Source organism: Lingula anatina, chromosome 3 (assembly GCF_051362555.1).
Source record: "Lingula anatina isolate TDL-2025a chromosome 3, LinAna3.0, whole genome shotgun sequence".
Classification (NCBI taxonomy): Eukaryota; Metazoa; Brachiopoda; class Lingulata; order Lingulida; family Lingulidae; genus Lingula; species Lingula anatina.
The window spans coordinates 6,897,073-6,917,008 of record NC_141769.1 but is presented as its reverse complement, the minus strand read 5'-3'; the positions used below and the strand labels follow the sequence as shown (position 1 = coordinate 6,917,008).

Below are 19,936 nucleotides of genomic sequence, written 5' to 3'. Positions count from 1 at the left end.
TGGGTATTTAGCAAAAATGAATGAATTTGAAATACTCCAGTTAAAAATAGACCAAACAGAGCTATTTGTGGATATAAAGCAAAATGCCTGCATGTTTGCGAGTCATGAACATGAAGGTATAAAAACGGGTATTATTACACAAAATATTCAGATTTTACGTTATTTTTATAAATTTACTGGTCAGTGAGAACTGGGAACAGTTGGAGAATTAAATTGTAGGGTAAGTGATTGGTAATGGTGTACTGATGGGCTTTTGAAAAACTCTATATGACGTGAGAAAGAAGTGCTCCTACAGTACCTGTGCCATTATCAAAATGTCCTTGCTTGTGGAGCAATTGCAGCATGAAAAAACATTTTTGTGGGAGTAATCATTTTTCAAAATAACAGTATTATGATATAATGAAGCAAAATACTGGATGTAGACACTCTTGGTGTATTTCACAATATACAAATACATGTTAAAGGATTTCAAAGCATAAATATTTATACAGAAGTACCTTAAACTAAAATATACAAGTATGCCAGAATCTTGTATTTTATTTGCCAAGTACAAACTTAATAATCCTCCCTAGTATTCCAGGCCAAATATTGTTAAGCTAGATATATGCAGTGTAAATCCATGAGAGTTTCCTTAACCACAACCAAAATATTAATGTTATGCTTTTGTTAGTGTGCAACTTCAGTGGTCACATGTAGTCGTCCTCAGACAGATGTCCATGCAGTTGATTGGCCGTTTTTGTTTCCTTAAAGTTAACATCGATCTAAGACGCACCCAAACAAATAATCCCAGTCATTGAATTCATTTTCTTCATAGAAATCCCCAACTTGTGATGAAGGTCACTGATGTTGAATGGTGCGTAATGACAAAAGCATGTGGTTAAAAGAACTTCCCATGGTAAATACATGTGCAAAATGCAAGCAGATAAACCACTTCAGATAATATACATAACTCCTGGTAAAATGAGAAAATTGGTGCATTGAATCTGTAAATGTTGAAGAGTATTCATGAAAATTTAGTTCTACCCCCTTTGAACTTAAATATAGTTCTGTCCAAAGCTCATTCAGACTTGATCACAACTAGAGATGTAAGGTGATGCAATTGGCAATCCCTACCAGTACTCTTTCTAAGGTCTTACAGTAGACAAGCTAGTCAACAAGATTCCAAACAGTATAGCTCCAATTTTCATAAACATTCTTTAAAATGTAGGTTTCTAGTACATCTATGAAGAAAGAAACAATGATAATTGAACATCTGAGTGTGCCTGCATGTTGTTTTCAAATTTCATCAATTATGTTTTTTAAAAAATTACAGGTTGAATCTCTTCATACATATTTTTTTGTCAGCACTGAACAATATCATACAAAAACTGACTGCTCTGAAACATTACCATTGAGATTTCTAATGTAAATCTTGATACCATCCCATTCAGTGTAAAAATGAAGATATAAATACCCCTCAACTTTTTGACACATAAAAGCTTTACTCCTGTACAGTTGATAAATACATGTATAGCTTATAATACCAATAAAACATGAATTTTTTTTAGAATTTTCGTTCTCTCCTATGGGTAGATCTCCTCTGTCTTAAAACAAAATACTGTAACAATAATAATCGATAGACAAAAATGCGCTAAATAAATTGAAGCTATGTAATGTTCTTTTATGAAAAAAAAAGTCTCACATATATCTATACAAACACATTTGCCATCGTGTCCTTTGAAGGAAGAACACACAACCATTCTGGTTACTAAAGCTGTAGTGCTCGACTTAACACAGTAGTTTATATTTCAGGCTGCTAAATATGAATCATAAAAGTTAGGGATGTGCCCTGGGCTGGCAAGCACATCAAAGAAATACTCTTTGTTTATGAGTTGGTTGTAGTCAGATATGAAAAACATGCTTCACATTTGTAATCAATTTGACATTCACATGAAAAATACAGACTAACGTATTACTGCTGAGGTCACGGTATTTTGGTCTGCATTTTTTTTTTAAATAGTTGATGAAATAGTATATAGAAAGAATTTGTGGAAATAAATAATTTGAATTTTTTCATATTAAGTATTATATTTGAACTATGTGCGCCATAATTTTGAACTCTTTAAAGTATTTTAAAATATGTATTAATTTTCTGCAAATTTTCTTTTTGTGAAATTGGCTTTTATTATGGTTTTCGTCTGTTTTTGCCATGTGTCTTTATCATGATTTCTTGTATCAAGTAATTTGACAAACATTATGAGTAGTACTCTCAGGGTATACCCAGAAGTCTTTCTAAAGGTTTAAAGTATAGCTTTTATCAATAGTAGCAGTAGTAGTAGTAATAGTACTTAGTACATGTATTTCACAGTACAGGGGGTTCCAAATTTCAAGACAGCTGCTTTTCACAGCCTTTTTAAATAATTATTCCGGATCCATTATTATTATTATTATCTATTTAAAACATTTGTTGATGTTGAACTTGGTGTTATCTTCCTACTTGAAAATCAAGAAGATGAAAATTGTTATAACATGAGGGCAACTTGGGAAACATTTCTCATTATCTTTGGTGATCAAATCTTTCAAACTAGTATTTGGGAACAATCTTTTTTCAATATGAAAGAAATTTTTATACAAATGTGTGCAAAACATTGAACAGACAGAAGTAATCTTAAGTGTTCTACATAAGAAGTGCAGTGAACTTTCATTGGTATGCCCAAAGGTCTTCAACCTACTACATGGCATTTTGAAAATCACAGCAATAGTTCATAATAAACATAACGTGATTTGTCAGGTCTTCAAAGGACTACTTCACATGTTGGCAGTCTGTTTTGTCGACAAATGTAAGCTTACTCGATAATTACATTAACCTATGTACTTCCTGGCTAAACCTCTGTTCACATTCCATGAACTATCTCTGCTAGCAATTTTTGAGGGATGTTTGTTAACTTTCAAAGGAATGAGAACAAAAATTGCTGAAAATGGAGGAAAACCCTCGAGCTCCCCCGAATTTCATTTTTGTGAATTTATCATTGAAAAATCTATATTAAAGTTTCTTCACACCCTTTTACAATTAAAAAGGAAGACTTTTCCGGATTTCCACAAAAGTGATTATTGCTAGAGATGAGGATTTGCAATTCTTAATTTTATTTTTGAATAAATTTCTGTCTCATTGGCTTATCTCATGGCTGCAGCATTTGTTCATAGGCAGCAAGAACAAATTCTTACAGTGCAAAAATAGCATATTAAATTTTCCTGAAAATATATGTATTTCCATACAAATAACAGTGACAGGTTCAGATAAGGAATCGGCCATGATAGGCCAATGTAGGGCCACTTGCTGCAAGGAATGGACCAGTATAGGGGCCAAGGGGTATGGGTTATTTGGGAATATTACATTATAACAAAAGAGTCATTAATTATTACTTGGATTTCACATCAATAATATAAATATTTATATTCCATATCAATCGATCACATAAAAGAGAGCTAACGTTTTACAGGTACCATTCGTCACCTGTTCATATAAAAACTACTTGTCATAAATGTGGCCGATCTTTTCAAACATTATGTCAGACTTATATTATATACTGGCGCTTCTGTTTCTGTGAATAATTGTGAAATAAACAATGAAAAACTAAAAATGAATATTGACATGCTTGTATCTGATACAGCTAAAACGTGTCTGATTCAGTAAAGTTGGTTGTTTTAGAGGACGCCTTTTCCTGTCTATAATCGGTTTTTACACTGAAAGCTGTAATCATTTAGCTCAAATATTATGGCACTTGAACCTTCTATATGTGGGTCAATATATACAAAGTGACTGAAGACACTTTCTCTAATTGGCTTATAATTAACATGACACAATGATGATGGCGCTTCATAAACAAAAGCTAAAAACATGTAACAGGCAAAGGAAGAAGAGTAAAACAGCATTTAAGTACTTTTTATGTAATATTTTGATTTCATAACCACACATTGCCATCTTTCTTGCCATTCTGTTGTTGTTGGAGGGGCTTCATAGGCTCTTGCAGTCCAGTATTGTCACTGCCCCTAACAATACCATACTGATTGTGATGATGACAGTTCCGTCGTCGCGATCGTCGTTTTCTGTGACACACGCACGCGATGATGATAACAAGGATTATGAGAACTGACACGGCTGCTACAATAATGTAAATGATCATTGTATTGAATACTTCACTACACATATCTGGAGATGGACGGTAATACATCACCGGTCGTCCCTTCCACTCAGGCGGAGAACTACATACATGGGCGTCCATTTTGCCTAAAGAAGCTACAGAAACACCTGTAGTTTCCATCCAGCTGCGGAGTTCAAGCAAATTGCAACTGCATGCAAAAGTATTATGAGATATGTCAAGCTCCTCTAGTGAAGATAATTCTTTGAAAGTTGCTACAGGAAATGTCCGGAAATTATTACAAGAAAGATTTAAATATTTTAGGGAATGTAAATTTTCAAGCAAAGTTTCTGATATATTTTGCATAGAGTTTTGACTAAGATCCAAGCTGGAAAGAGATGTGATATTTTTGAACAAGTTGTTGTTGAGCACTAGAATGTTATTGGCGTCAAGGTAAAGAGTCTTGAGGCTGCGGAGATAATTGAAAAGGTATGCTTGGCTGGCCGACTGGAGCATACCACCAAGGTTATTATCACTCAAAATTAAGTTCTCTAAGTTTTGGAGGTCCTTGAACACCTCCGGGTGGATATCTTGGAGTGAATTCTTGCTGAGGTCTAACACCTTCAGCCAACGCAGCCCAGCAAATGCATCATTTGAGATGCTTCGAATGCCATTGTTTTTCAGCATCAATGCGTGGATTTCTTTGTGTGTCCAGCCATAGTTCTCCAAACGAGTAATTTTGTTGCTGGACAAATCGATGATATCTGGTGCATGAGATGTAAATGTATTTGCAGATACCTCTGTAATAATATTACTGCTGAAGTTCACACTTTTTAAATTGTTAGACCGAGAAAAGAGATCAGCTCTGAGAGCCTGAAGCCTGTTATGACTGACATCCAATAAATTGAGCCGAGACAATAGGGGAATTGAGCCCAAGTCTGTAAGACTATTTCCACTCAGATTGAGGGCCTCCAGGCTCTCCAAGGACGAACTTATCTCAAAGCGCTGGATGTAGTTCCGAGTGACATCCAGAGACTTTAACTCCCAAAGCTCTTCGAAAGGACCATCAGTTATCTCTCGGAGCATGTTATAGGAAAGATCCAAATCTGTCAAAGCTTGGAGCTTTTCAAAGACAGTATCATCCAAATTGCTGATGAGATTGTGTGCCAGTGACAGCTTCCTCAAATCTGATAGTCCTGTCATGTCGCCAACTTCACTAATGAGATTGTAGCTGAGGTCCAGTTGACTTAAGTGGTTCAAATAACTGAACCCCCTCAAGCCCAGGGAGCTGATATCATTATGGGATAGATCTAAATACTCCAGCCCTGTCAGCTGCAGGGTGCTGAAGATTTCTGACGGGGCAGAGATATTCATATATGACAATGTCAGTCTCTTCAGACTTGCTGCTTCCATTTGTTTGAGAGCATCCCGCAGGACTGGGGTGGGAATCCCAGTATTTCCAGACAAGTTGAAATCCACCAGGTAGTAGAGCTTCTCGAAAGTGTCAGCATGGATGTACTTAATATTACAGTTTGACAGATTCAGGTACTTGGGAATGGATTCCCACCACAGCATGGTTTGAAATACACTCCCATCCAGTCTCTCCATGCGGTTTCCAGTAAAATCCAAAATCTGGAGCCGTTTTGTGAACTGAAATGTGGGGCCAAGGGTAGGATTGGTGATCTCATTATAACTGACATTGAGCACTTTGAGTTTTGTCAAGTAGTGCATGCAGTCATTGGGTACTGCACTAAAGGAGTTAAAACTGAGGTCCAAGTGTAAAAGAAGACGTGTCGGGTCAAATAAATCTCTCGGAAGCGATGTCAATCTGTTATGTCCCAGTTTGAGCACTTGAAGGTTATCCAGACCTTTAAAAGCATTGGGCTCCAGCTTCCTCAGCTGGCTGTTCTCTAGCTCCAGATACTTCAGCTGATTTAAGTTCTGAAACGAGTTGTTCTGGATGACCTGGAGCTTGTTTCCTGACAGGTACAGCCGCTGCACCGAAGTTGGCAATGTCGGAATAGAGGAGAGCTGTAAATTCACACATCTGACAACTGTGTCACGTTTTTCACACATGCAGTTTGTTGGACACGTCGTCGAAGACTGAGTAACCCAGCCTACCAATATGTGAATAAAAACCCAAAGAGAAATTTTCCCGAACCGCTTTGTTGCTGTTGTTGTCGGCATTTTCCTTTGTGTGTCGCAGACTTGTCTTTGCTCATTCTGTGCATCCAAGCGCAGCGTCTACCCTCTCCTCATAATGTGACATCAGTTCATTAAGCACAGAGTCCTTCACTATATTTCCATGGCGCAGATAGTTTGTCCTCTGGTTCAGTGATTGCCTTCTTCTTGTTGCTACTGACCCAGGGAACTGTCGTCTTTATCCCCTTGGTAAAGTGATGAATCTGGAAATAATAAGCAAAGTAATAGTATCAGGCATTGTGCTGCAATCATTCATGCGGCAGAATTGCCAGGAGGGAGAAACCCCATCACTTTACGATCCATCAATTCATGATTTCTAATAAATAAATTGCTTCAGTTAGATGACTGCGCTTTGTTTCTGTTTCTCTGTGTGAGTGTTTTTTTTTTCCTTAACAGGGAAATGATACACCAGTGCTTTGTTATTAGGTTGCTGGAATAAAAACATATCATGAACAGGAATACATTATTTAAAGTTTTCTTTTTTTGATTAAATGGTTTGCATGTTAGGTTCAGTGTATTGTATAACTTAACTACTATGATCTCCATGCTTGATGTAGTTTTATACTGACAAAAATCTTTTTTCCTTATTTATTCTTATTCTTTTTTCCCCCTTATTACTACAACTGTATGTGTTTATGTGTATTGGCATTAATTTTCATAATGTATAGACAGGCCCATAGCCAGGGGGGTTCGAAAGAACCGCCCCTTTTGTCAGGAAAAGGTCCACTTTGGGTACAATTTGATTTAGGTACACGTAAGTTTCATTGAAAAAGGTCCACTTTTTCAGAAAGAGAAACCCCCTTTTGACTTTGCTGGCTACGGGCATGATAGATCTCTTACATGCAAAAAGCTATGCACCTTTACCTTTGAATACACATCTAACATATAGTGCTAAATTACTTTGAAATATCTACTTACATAAATTGCCAATATAAATTGCCAAAATGCATCATCAATAGCACACAAAAACAAATGTCCAGGTATCCTTTACCAAGGCTTACACTCACTCCATCAAGTTATAAACTAAAACATATCCCTTGAATAACACATTCAAGTTAGCTACTTTCTACTTGTTGAAAAGCATACCAAGTCTTAAATCTCCTGTTGATACACAACACAAACACTGGTTTTACTGACTCAAGAAGTTGTAACAACTTCTTGACTGACCCAAGCAAATTTTTGCCCAAGGCTACAACTTAACAATTTTCATACTGCCAATATGACATATCTAATCTTTAATAAAGGAAAATACCCTTCACAAACATATATATATTTACACCTAGTAGTATCCTTACACACCCATCATACTAATATATATATATATATATATATATATATATATATCTTCAGTTTGGTGTATACAGCTAAAGAATACAGTGTTCACAACCCCTCCACACACACACACACACACACACACACACACACATGACTGTAATTATAATTACCAGAAAACACCACAGGACAGCCTCTTCATGATCCAGAGGCATCTGCTTCAGTTACCAACCCCTTACATGTGTCTGCTTATTTACTCCCATTACTTGCCTTAACCTCATTTTTTGAGTTTACAAGCCAGCTGAAAAAACTTTGTTGACTTAAAACCACTCTTGCTGATCTCGTTTCCTTGCTTTGCTGGCTTCCTCTTCCTAAATCCATATAATAGGATTACAGCATGAAGCTTAATAATATATTATTTCTACAGAATTAATCTGATTTTATCACATTAATTTCATTTCCGTATAAGGGTAAAAGCCGAAGAAAACAGTTCTCTTAGATAATATACCTATACAGAAGAAAATGTTACCCGATATTATGGCCCCTATTACGTCATCTTTCAAACTAAGAAATCACAAAACCTGTGAAGACAAGCAATTTAAAAGATAATACATAGTGACCATAATGATGTTATCAACAGGAAAATGTTTAATAATTATCTTTGGAATTTCTACTATAATAAATTGAGTCTACACCAAACTTATGTATGCAAAACAATTACAGTTATTTTCCTTACCAAAAAGATTAATACCTTTTCCACAGCCAGCAAAACTACATAAAGGACATCATTGTGATCTACGCCAAATTTGAAGCTGAAATCACCTGAACTTCCCACTACCAAAGTTCTTTACTCTTTCTCAGACTGGAAGTAGCCCTCTTATATGCCAGCTGAGACAGTTGTCCTTTGAAAGAAAGAGATAGGCAGCCTTCACGTATCATCCATTTACATTGCTATGTGGCACATCATTTGTATGCATTATAATGTGCTTATGGAGAAATGTGGCAGTTCTGGGGTATTTTCCCCATAGGGGCAGTTAATTCATAGATATGTCCCCCCCCCTCCCCAAACACACACCCAAAATAGTTTTTTTCACTTACAAGTAAATACCAATTAAGTTTTTTATGCCAGACTTTTTTTCACTAAAGTCTAGAAGTGATTCCAAATTGTTTCTGCGACTTTATAAAATATGAAATAAACCAAATAATTAGTTATGGAATAAAAACTATGTTATATACATGCTTCAGAAAGAGGTTATTTTTATATTTATTTTTTAGGATATAATTAATGACACAATTTTTTTTTTTTTTTTTGGGGGGGGGGTGACTTTGAATCAGTTGGAATCAAGTTGAAATAAAATAAAAATGGATTTTGTTTTGACCAAATGAATTTTTTTTTTTGGATAATTATTATGACTAAGCATATTGACTTTATATTAGTCATATAAGAAACTAGTATAAGTGATTTATATGCATTGGAAATCCATGCATGCTTTATGTGTATCTTAAATATGTATTTTGAACATTATTGGAGACGGACTGTTAATGTCACTTGAACAAGAGAAAATAACTAATTATTACTGCAGAGTTTTGGGGCATTTAGTAAATTTAAACTTTCAAGCTAAGATTCTTTAAAAGCACAGTGCTGGCATATAACTTCTGTGCTTTTATCTCTTTATTCCTTTTTATTTCTTTTTATTATTATTATTATTATTTATTTATTTTTTTTGTCTGTTGATTGTTATGTTTACCTGTTTTAAAAATTAAAATAATTAAAAAAGGATTATTATCTTAGTTATTTAAATAAATTAAGATTTAGAGGCAAATGTTCATCAATGAGTTTTTAAAGATGTCTATTAATAATTTTATGCTTGCATGGAAGGTCCTAACAAGACTGTACTTAGCCAGTTATATAGGTACAAGACCCAACCAATGGTGTTTGCGAACCTTCGATACAACGAACTAATAACAGATTTTTGGAACCCTTGATCGAAAAAAGGGTAACTTATATTTAAGTTATTAAATACATCATAATTTAGTATGTTACTATAAAACTAATGTAGAAAAAGATCTGGGGAAATGAGGTCTAATCAAAGTCAGTTTAGATCCCTAAAAAAAGCATTTATCAACTAAGAAATTTTGTTTTTAATAAAATACTTGTTTTAGCTCATTTAAAATAATATCAGTTTCAAGTGAGAATGGTTTTTAACTTAATTTTGTAAGAAAATTGAAGCAAATGTTTATTGGTGAATATTCAAAGATGTCTATAAATAATATTATGCTTGTATGAAAAGTCAGAACAGAAACAGTATTATTCATTATAAATATGAAAGGTACTCACATATTAGGTATTGTGTTTACCCTATAATTATCGTTATTTTTGAAACCCCTGACCTCGAAGGGGGTGGTTCTAAATGAACATTATGTGATTGATGTCAAATTAATTTAACATGTCCTTTTCACAGGAGATATAAACTAATTAAGGGGCATTCCCTGACCAAATTTGCTAAAAGGTATTTTTCATAAGTTTTTAAAAAACTTTCTGCTAAAGGAAAAAAATCCTCCTAGCCAAGTCATCGCTTGGCCAGTAACTGCACTTGAGCTCTGATACTTTGAATCAGATCTAATAACGTAATTTACTTCTAAACAAACCATTATTACCACTGACATTGCCATGGTTTACTGGTGTTTCAGAAAGAAATATCGACCTCAAGGTGCTTTTTACATAAAGGAGTTTTAATAAACATTTTAATGTAAGTAGCTTTGCAGGATATTTTGACTTTTTTTTATTTTGGGGCACAGTAAGCTTTTAAGGTAAATATTTAAAAACATTAAGCATATGATAATGGTGTTAGGCCATCTTGAACACCTATCAGACTGAGTATTAGCATAAGAAATAAAAGAAAATCTAAACTCTGAAGAAAAGACTTTTTTTACCTCTGCAAATAATATAAAAATTAATTAAGAACAATTGTTAAATTAATTTAGTAAAGAAATAGACGCAAATAGATATCACTGAATTTTCAAGCATGTCTATCAATAATTTTATGCTAGCAAGAGGAGTCCTGCCAACAAACACTATACTTATCATTATGAACTGGTGAAGCACATAGATACCTGGCTAATACTGATCAATGCATTAAGAACCTTTAATTATAGCAGGAGTTTTTGGAACCATTGATTGCAAAAAGGGGTGACATTGTATGAGAACTATGTTATGAATTAAAATTATGGATATAACAAGGGTCAATTCATGGATCTAATTTCAGAATGCTCTTTAAGATTACCAAACTTGTTAATGTTACTATACGCTTGAAGTGGAAAGTTATTTTGCATTTTTAAGAATGTTTCTTATCCAAAGAGTCTGTGACTGCACTTATAAATAATCAAGCTTTTTAAATTTTATTTAAGTAATTGCTGAGCTTAAAACTGAAATTTACTCACATCTTCTGGCTTTTTGTATGTTTATATTTTATGTCCAAAGTGCCTATGAAACTGCAACCTTACTAAGCTTGAAGTGAAAAGTTATCAACTTATTCTTTTTTTTTTTTAATTTTGTAAGTGTTTAATGTCCAAAGTGCTTTTTACATATGATTTTCATAAACATTTGATGTCCTTGAATTGAAAAGTAATAACCACAGGTCTACTGAGGTAACATGTAAGGAGATGGGTGTGGTGTAAATTCTATAAAACAGCTTGTTTTTCTTCTTTTTTATTTCAAAGTCCGATGATTAAAGTTGAATTGATCCTGGTATAAGAGAAGAAGTGATCTGTTTTTTCAGAAGGATTCTTCTGAAAAAAAGTAAATGACTAAAAGAGATAAGTAGCTGGCATTTAGAAAACTAATCCAAAATACCTGTTGGAAAAGTATCGGGTTTGTCGAAAAAATAAATAGGGAAGAAATAGGCATGTCAAGCTCCATTTGTGAGATATAAAGTGAAGCTTTCAATCTGCTGGTTCTAAAACTAGCTTTCAATCAAGGTTCTTCGAAAAGTAAAAACAAACCTGATAAAAAGTGCACATTATTTTAATCTACACACTGGTCAATTTTGTTTCTTCTGGTTATGTAGTCAGTAAGTATGGTACACTGTTCTTTCATGTTATTCTACCATGTTCACTTCACATTTTTTTAAAAAATTTTTTCTGATTAACAAGAATAAATAAAAAAAAGAATAAATAACAGGAAGGTATACTGCTTTATGTCTTATAACTGTTTGAAAAGTTGAGTTTTTCAAGCCTTCTGTGAGTTTTGGTAGAAATAAACATTTTAGAGCTTTATTTTTAAAGAAAATAATGTAAAAAATATTAGTGCCTCTTTTATCATTCTTCAATTGTTTAAATATATATTGCCATTGTGATTAAAAATGTTTGTTTTTTTAATAAATCTCATGAAAAACATTTCAATTTTTTTCACACAAAAAAGGCTCTTGAACTGGGCTGAACTGTGAATTTAAAGGAAACCACAACAAGTCTTCACTTCTCCAGACCACATAGACACAGGAAGCAGTCTCAAGTCTCCACAGCCATTTTCTCTGATTTCATCCAAATATTTACCAGACTTCTCAAGCACTCTTACATGTTGGGTCGTAATTTTAGCAGCAATTACTACCCTTCAGTTTATCTCGCCCTTCATCTACCTCCAAATGTGCCCAGAAATTAGCTCGAGATTGTTTTAGTGTGTTATCAGACCCTTATATCTTGTGTGTTATTCTTAGCTTTCACCTTATCGCAGTGGTATGGCATAGCAAGATGGCGGCCTCTCACTAGATGGCAGAATACTGTCTCAGAGCATGCCATGAGTGGGATTCTTTTCCGATAAAAAGAATCTAATATGGTCCACCTGCTTCTAGTTTGTTTGAGCAAATTACTTGCCGTTTCATTTTTCCTCAGATATAGTCACTGTATCTCCAATTTTTTGCCACTGAGTATCTAACCCCTAGCATCAAATTGCTAACGTGAAGTGTTTTGTGTACACAGGCGTTAGTTTTAGGTGTAGGAAAAAAGCATTTTCTACACCATCTGATAGTGTAGGTATTTTAGCAGGACCGACCTAGGATTTCAAATGTGTTTTTCCATGTTTTTATTTTCACACAGTTTTTTGAAAGAATTAAGTCCTCTTTTGAAATCAGAGTCAAGATGCACTTAAAAAACTTCAAAAACATCAGAATTATCAATTATGGCACTAAATTATGTTCTCAACCCTTTCGCATGTGGTTCCTCTTTCCTACAATTCATAACAGAAATATACACCATAAATTTCACCATAAATTTTTTTAAAAAAAGAGAAAAAAAAAGAAACACCATGAATCTTTTACCTGTCAGCCCATGTCTGCTGGCAAACAATACGTCTGTATGTTAACATAACCAAAGAGAGTTGGCTGATGCCATGATATCTAACCCCGTACAAATAAACCTTTCATGGCTGCACCCTATAACTCTTTACACTAGTGTATTTAAGTACTTGGAAGTTGCTCTTCTGTTTTAGAGGAAAACCTTTCACTTGGTAATCACTGCACATATATCGCACCGTCCCCGAGGCAATAGTAAATTACCTCTCAACAATTTACTCCTCCATGTGTCTCGAATGTTGAGGCTAAATAACTCCTATCTAAATTTACTTTTTTGGCCAGTTTTTTTTTTTTTTTTTTTTTTTTCAAATTTCACATTTAGAGTTGCAGCCTAACTTTTTGGTAAAACTTCCAGTTTTCCGTCCCTTTATTTCATATTATTTCATCTTCATTGTGATTAAGTTTTCATCCATGACAGTCAAAAGTGCCTATCAGCAGTTATGACATATTTCAATATTGGTTTTAACACACCTGGTGAAAATTAACAGATTGCTTACTAAAGCAGAAAGCAATAGGTGGGAAAATGATGAATATTTATGTTTGATAACTTCAATACTTTGAAGTACTTTCATGAACATGATGATCACACCTTTAGGTTATCATTTGTGAAGTGCAGAGACTGTCTATTGTTACGGAAAAAAATCAATTATTCGATGGTGAAATGACAAAAAATATCATAAAATTTTTACCATTCAGCTGGCAAAAATAGCTGGAAGTAGAATCTGATGTGACAGTTTTCATGTAATTTTTTAACCACTAACAAAGAAGTAATTCACATGCACATTTAAAAACCGAGATGTTTTTATTGAACCAATATATCCATCTTCTGCAACAGTTGGCTTTACATTGTTATAAAAAAACATAAGATAACTTTAAAGTCTGTTGTGATCTCCTTATTCTATTAGTTGTCAGATGCTGGAGAAAAACATTTACTTTCCAGATTATTTTGCCTTTAGTTTTCTGATGTTGATTGCGTAACTTCAAACAGAAAACCACTAAATCACTTCACTATAGCTGTAGAAAAAGCTCAGTATTTCTGAGAAACACTCGATAATGGAAAAAAAAATGGATACTGACAACATGAACACAGAACCTAGCTTGTCTTGCTGGAGAGTTGAATTTACCAAGTTAACCCTTTCATTCAAAACCCAGTTCATAAAATGGAAATTTCTGTGTGAAAAAACATTAAAAAACAACATAAAGGGATACCCCCCCTTTGTCCTTCACCATGGACAGCTACTCAAAACACTTAATTGTAATCTATCTTTTCAATTAAAAAAGTTTCATCAACCTTAACTGAATATTTTAGTCTTTGCTGCCATGTCAACAAGCATCATCTTTTGGGTCTTTCTGTGTACTATATACTGTTTGGTCAGATAGTAGTTATTTATATAGCAAATGAGCTTAAACATGTTATATGCATGCTTTAATAACAAATAAACTTCAGTGCAGTATCAGCGAGAGAATACTACAGTCAAGCATCATTTTGGCACAGTAATATTTTCACCTGTAGCTTGCAAGTAAAACACACAAGTCCACTGTGGCCACAGGCAAACTGTGTTATACTTGACTGTTTCATCAATTTACTTTTGTACCCTTATCTTCGTTTGCTTGTTTATTCATTAATTTATTAACTATTTAATGATTTTTCCTATGTATATGCACAGAATTAATATCCATATAGTACACTCAATACACTATGGATGTACTTTTAATCTAATGTTCAAAAAATATTTCCAAATGATCACATATATACCACTAACTGACATAAGTGATAAATTGTATCCATGTTGGTTTATTTGTCAAAGTGCATTAGCCACATAATTTAAGTCCCTGGGGATGGCGGCTCTTTACACTGAATAAGACTTGAGTTAGACAAAGCACTGCCTTTTAACCTCCCATCCTTGTAGAATGTAGCATGTCAGTATTGCTTTGCTTAAAGAGACCATTACAGAAGACCAATCTCCCCATAGCCTCTCTCATATTCCTTAATTCACCAAAGCTGCAATCTGTGGCTATGTATGGCAGCTATGAAGGCCTAATTAACTTCAAGCACAAAACTCAGAGAGTATGATGAATGATAAAGAGCACTCTAGATGACTATTGTACATGGAGGTGACTGTTGGAAAGCCATTACGTAAACCACTCCACAAAAAGTCCCCCATTATTCTCTCGGATTAACACTCTTCCATAGCATAAACTGTATCAGTTATAACCATTACTGTTGAACGGTCGATGGCGTGAGGGTCCTCAAGTTAAGCTAGGAATAGCGGGATGGCGAGGTCTGAAGAGGACCTTCCACTGGAATAATGCATTAGATTAGAGTGTCATAAGTGGACAATACTCTGATACTATAGTGAGTATAGAGCTAGCTATAGAGACAGTATGTTGACAGTGCGATGCAGGTGTTTTTTTCTAGTTATCAAATCTTATTTTAATGAACTGACATGATAATTTGCAACATATTTATTTTGATTTGGGAGATTAATTTTTTCAGTATGATTACAATCTTTCTTTTTTTATTCTTATTTTATTTTATACCATATCATGATGTCTTGTTCAAAACCTCTGATTTTATACATGTAATTTGTTTATTTATTTTATTTTTCCAAGGAAATTCAGAAAACATAAATATATTTTGATAGTGATTTGACTTAAAGGGGGATATTTTGTAAATATTTAACTTTAAATTGTTTGTACAATCACAAGATATGATGCAGAATAATCAATCTTCTATATTTAGCAAGCATTTCTATTCCACATTTTTCTTTGAAATTTCCGACAGACAGTCCTTGATTAAAACAAGTGATCTCCAATACTGAGTAGAGTATTATAAGAATATTAAATGAGCTTGACATTGTACTTCGTCATCAACAGAAGTATATTTTTAGTTGATATATTTGAATATTCCATGGCTTACTACCAGGTATGCAAAGGCAAAATTTCCACAGTGACTTAGTTAATACTATGGGTCAGATTTTCTTACAAGATCTTTTTTTCTGGAAATTCCTGATTTTAAAGTTGTTGTATTAATCTATAGATACCTGCTTTTCTCAGGTCCTCACATCATTAGTATAAGGCCATTTTTACCAATATCTACTAAATACAGGCTAATTTTAAAATACTGATTTGAAATTAGGTAGTAATCATAAATTTGATAAAAAAAGTGTCCTTACAAATTAAATCCTGTAACAGCATGTTTCATGACTCAGTTCAAAACCTCAGAAATAATCTGATAAATAATGATAATTTGTTCCTTATTGAGTGCTCTCAGTTATATATAAAGATATAATAAAAACAGATCACAACCTATCCCTCTGTCTGCTTCCTTCCATCACAATATGAATCATACCCACCTTCTAAAACGGCAAATGCCAAATTCAAAACGGGGCACTCTCAACCTCAGACATCATAAACCATCCTCACTGTTTCCCGCCTTCATTCTGAATTAGAACTTCTCTCTCCCCCCCTGGACAGACTCATATGCTCCGTTACACAGCAAACATCTCGTATGTTGCGTACCAGTCTACATGTATTTACACATATTTACCAGCCTTTTCCCGTAATCCTTGACTCGGGACACTAAAACAAACTCACTTGTCAGAGCTAGAACCCCGAACTGTTTACTCACCATTGAAAGAGAAGACCAGGTAAATTTGCAAGAAATGTGCCATGCTGACTGTTGGGTTTGGAAATTTCCGATCTCAAGCGTGCATATTGTGCTATGGTTGGAATTGTGTGGGGATGATACTGTTGAGTTCTAAGGTTTGTTACGGTGGTGCAGAAACTGCAAACAAGAACTAAATTCAAGTATTTATTTCTGGGTTTAATAAAGCTAAATCCCTGATTGTGCTAGCTAAATACGATGTATGCACAAAGTAGACCCATTCTTCCATCACTTAAGAATGCACATTTTTATAAAAAATGATGATAACAAGATGATATATTTTCTACTCAAAATCTTAGTTTTTGCAACAGTGCAACCTTAACACTACAGGTACAGGTCACCATTGTGTAGTTCAATACATACAAGGCAAACAAAGTATTTTGCCAAGTAATTCCTCCAACAACACAAACTTCACTCTAAACTCCTCAAAATATATTTGAACATAATGTGCACATATTTTTTTCAATTACTGTATCAGTATCCCCACTCCATAGCCTTAAGCTTAAAACTAAACTCCTCATACGGTAATTACACCCTGAATTCGCACACAACTGATTTATTGTTTGCAAAACACAATGCTTTGTAAGAAATGCCTAAAAATAAAGATCTCTCAAAAAGTTCTTCAAATTTGAGTCAGGTTTATGTTGAGAAATGAGACTGAGAGTAACTAAAAAGAAAGTAATATAGAATAAAATAGAGGATAAAACTGTGAATGTTATTGTTCACCTTTAAAAAACATGAGAGAAAAATGCACAACATAATCATGTGACATGATCATAACAGACTGTTTACTAAGGAAGTTAGGTTGCATTTTAATAATAGCCTATAGGGAATAATAGAGTTCCAATCACTGAATTCTCATAAAATAAAAAAGGTCTTTGAAAATAACGAGGAATTGCCGTACCCTGCAAGGGGCATGCCAACACATCACTTTTGAGAGGCTGTCATATAAGTACACATCAGTTTTAATATCCCAGGTGATAATCTTTTCAAACACTGTTTGTTTTAACTCAAAGTGAAAAAATCGGGTCAAAAATCAAATGTCAACACATTCGACACAGGAGTTATGTCTACAAGGTTTGCAGGCACGCTCACTAGACTATCTTTCTAAATTTCCAAAAATAAAGCCTTGCATTTTTACTGGGTGTTTTTTTTTAGATTATTATAAAGTAGGATTTCTTTTAAAAAAATATATATGCACAACTTGAAACACATTTTCACACATTACTTTTGATATTTCCTGAAAACATTCCACTTCTGCCATGAAAATCAATCATGCCTTACTCTAAAAAATCATAAATCTAACATTAAACACACTAATCTCTAGTATGTATGTAATAAGTTGTACAGCATGGATAACATATAAGAGGCAGTTCCATCTTATTCCTCTCCTAAATAACCTCTCAAACTGCGATATCACAAGTTCTTTTTTATCTTTTCCAATATTGCCCCTATTAATTTATGTGGACCCCTGGTTTAGGTTTGACAGATAGAGGCCTTTATTCTAATCTATGAACACCTGGGAGAGCTGAACTGTAAACTGGACTGAAGCTTCGGGTCTCGTTTAATTACTTCGCAGACACCAAGTGCTTTTACGTGCTATTGCCCCTATTTACTAGTAAGCAGTGGCAGTTGCTCACTTTTTATTGCTGTTTAAAGTTTTAGACAAAATAAATGTGATTTTGTTTCTGTCCAAATTGGGTTTTTCATTTGAAAAAAAGGAAAGAAAAGATCTGTATAAAATCACAATATGTTATGCTTTCTGCATCCTGGCTGTGAGTTGTTTATTTTATAATCACCCACTCCATTAGAACCTTGATAATGCCCACAACTCCACTTTTTCATAACAACTTACAACATTCAACATATATTTAAAAAGAATAACAAAGAGATTGAAAAATTCCACAATCCATCAAGCATGTGACACTGAAGTTTAGATAACTGGTGACTTTTATTAAAGAGTCCGAGGATATGAAAAGATAAATTACCTCAATTACACATAATCAGCACCTCATTTCTGACATTCAGTTTTACAGTAATTACTTTAAAATTTCATACTCTTCACTTATTTAAGTCTTTCTTTTTAAAGATTTATAACTTTTGGTAAATCATAAAAAGGACTTTTTGACACAAAGACGACAAACTTTTCACAACGAGTGAATCAAATTAAAACTATTCCTTATATACCATTGTTCTGAACACAATTATTAATTCATTTTGTTCAAATTTAATGGGTGATTACCATACCACTCAGGACACGGAGGTCCCTTACAGCTTTGGCACTTCCAGAGATCAATCAGCTACAACAATTAATCCATTTGCTGAAATATCTATTAAAGAGCCCTGATAGTATGTCTAAATGGCTCCTGGGAGTTATGATTTCAGTGCCTGGTGTAAAAGCCTGGTTGCTCTTTGATGAGAAATAGGAACAGCGATGATTAGCTTTCTTTCAGACTCAGACTGCAGTAGAATGACTATAATTCTCTTTTAGAAAATCTAATTATTTTATCTTCCACAGAAATCTTAGTGATCACAATTTTTATGATGGAAATATATTTACCTGGAAAGTACAATTCTTAGTACTTGTGAGATCCTGTACATGCATTTTTTCTATCTTCACATACTAAATACAACCAGCTACTAACTTTTTCTGTACTTTTCTGCTGCCTAACCTCATTAACACCTTAGCTGACAACCCGGCATTTGTCAGCCAAAAGCTTTTCATTCAGATTTTTCAGTCATTCAATTCCTTGGTCTAACAGAGTATCCCCCACTCTGCCACAACAACTAGCAGTAACCAGCTTTTTAAGTTCCTTGCCTTGCTACCACAATAACAAACTATCTTCCAGCTCATTACCTGTCTTGCTGGAAACCACATAATCAAGTTAATAAATCCACCTCATTGTACACACCGTTCTTAGCATCAAAACATATTCTTTAAAAGTCCCATAGTTTTCCCTTGTAGACAAAGTATTATGTGTCTCTCCCTGACCAAGGTATTAGCTTACCACCAGTAGCCCGCTATAGTTGTTTAGTCAGTCGCAGCTCAGCAACGGCTCATTTTACGACTAATTACCTTCTTCATTAGCAGCTAAATGGCACAGGGACAGGAGGGCGGAGCAGTTTGACACTTACCAGAAGCTTGATTTGCCGTCTGCCCTTATGGCTGTCTAAATGCTTGTCTTAACACCCGCCTCACCGCCTGCCACCACAACTAATCACCTCTCATAGGTCTGTTACACATCCATCTGCCACTGTGAACACAGCAGTTATGCTAAGCAGACTGAGGGACAGTTACCATACACGGTGTAGGATGCTTACAGACCCAGGGG

General features: G+C 34.3%; 1 protein-coding gene across 11 annotated transcripts in view; it reads right to left on the bottom strand.

Annotated features, from left to right (window-relative positions):
• Positions 1 to 419: 419 nt before the first annotated feature.
• LOC106169161 (uncharacterized) overlaps positions 420 to 19,936 on the bottom strand; it is a 74,817-nt gene continuing 55,300 nt past the window's right edge. For 6 of the 11 annotated variants that reach the window (XM_087009701.1, XM_013548525.2, XM_013548526.2 and 3 more), the window contains one exon: positions 420 to 6,523. In XM_087009701.1, coding sequence (XP_086865827.1) covers positions 3,942 to 6,305 — 2,364 coding nt within the window. In that variant the 5' untranslated portion in view covers positions 6,306 to 6,523 and the 3' untranslated portion in view covers positions 420 to 3,941. The other 5 variants (XM_013548532.2, XM_013548536.2, XM_013548533.2 and 2 more) reach the window with 5 other exon arrangements.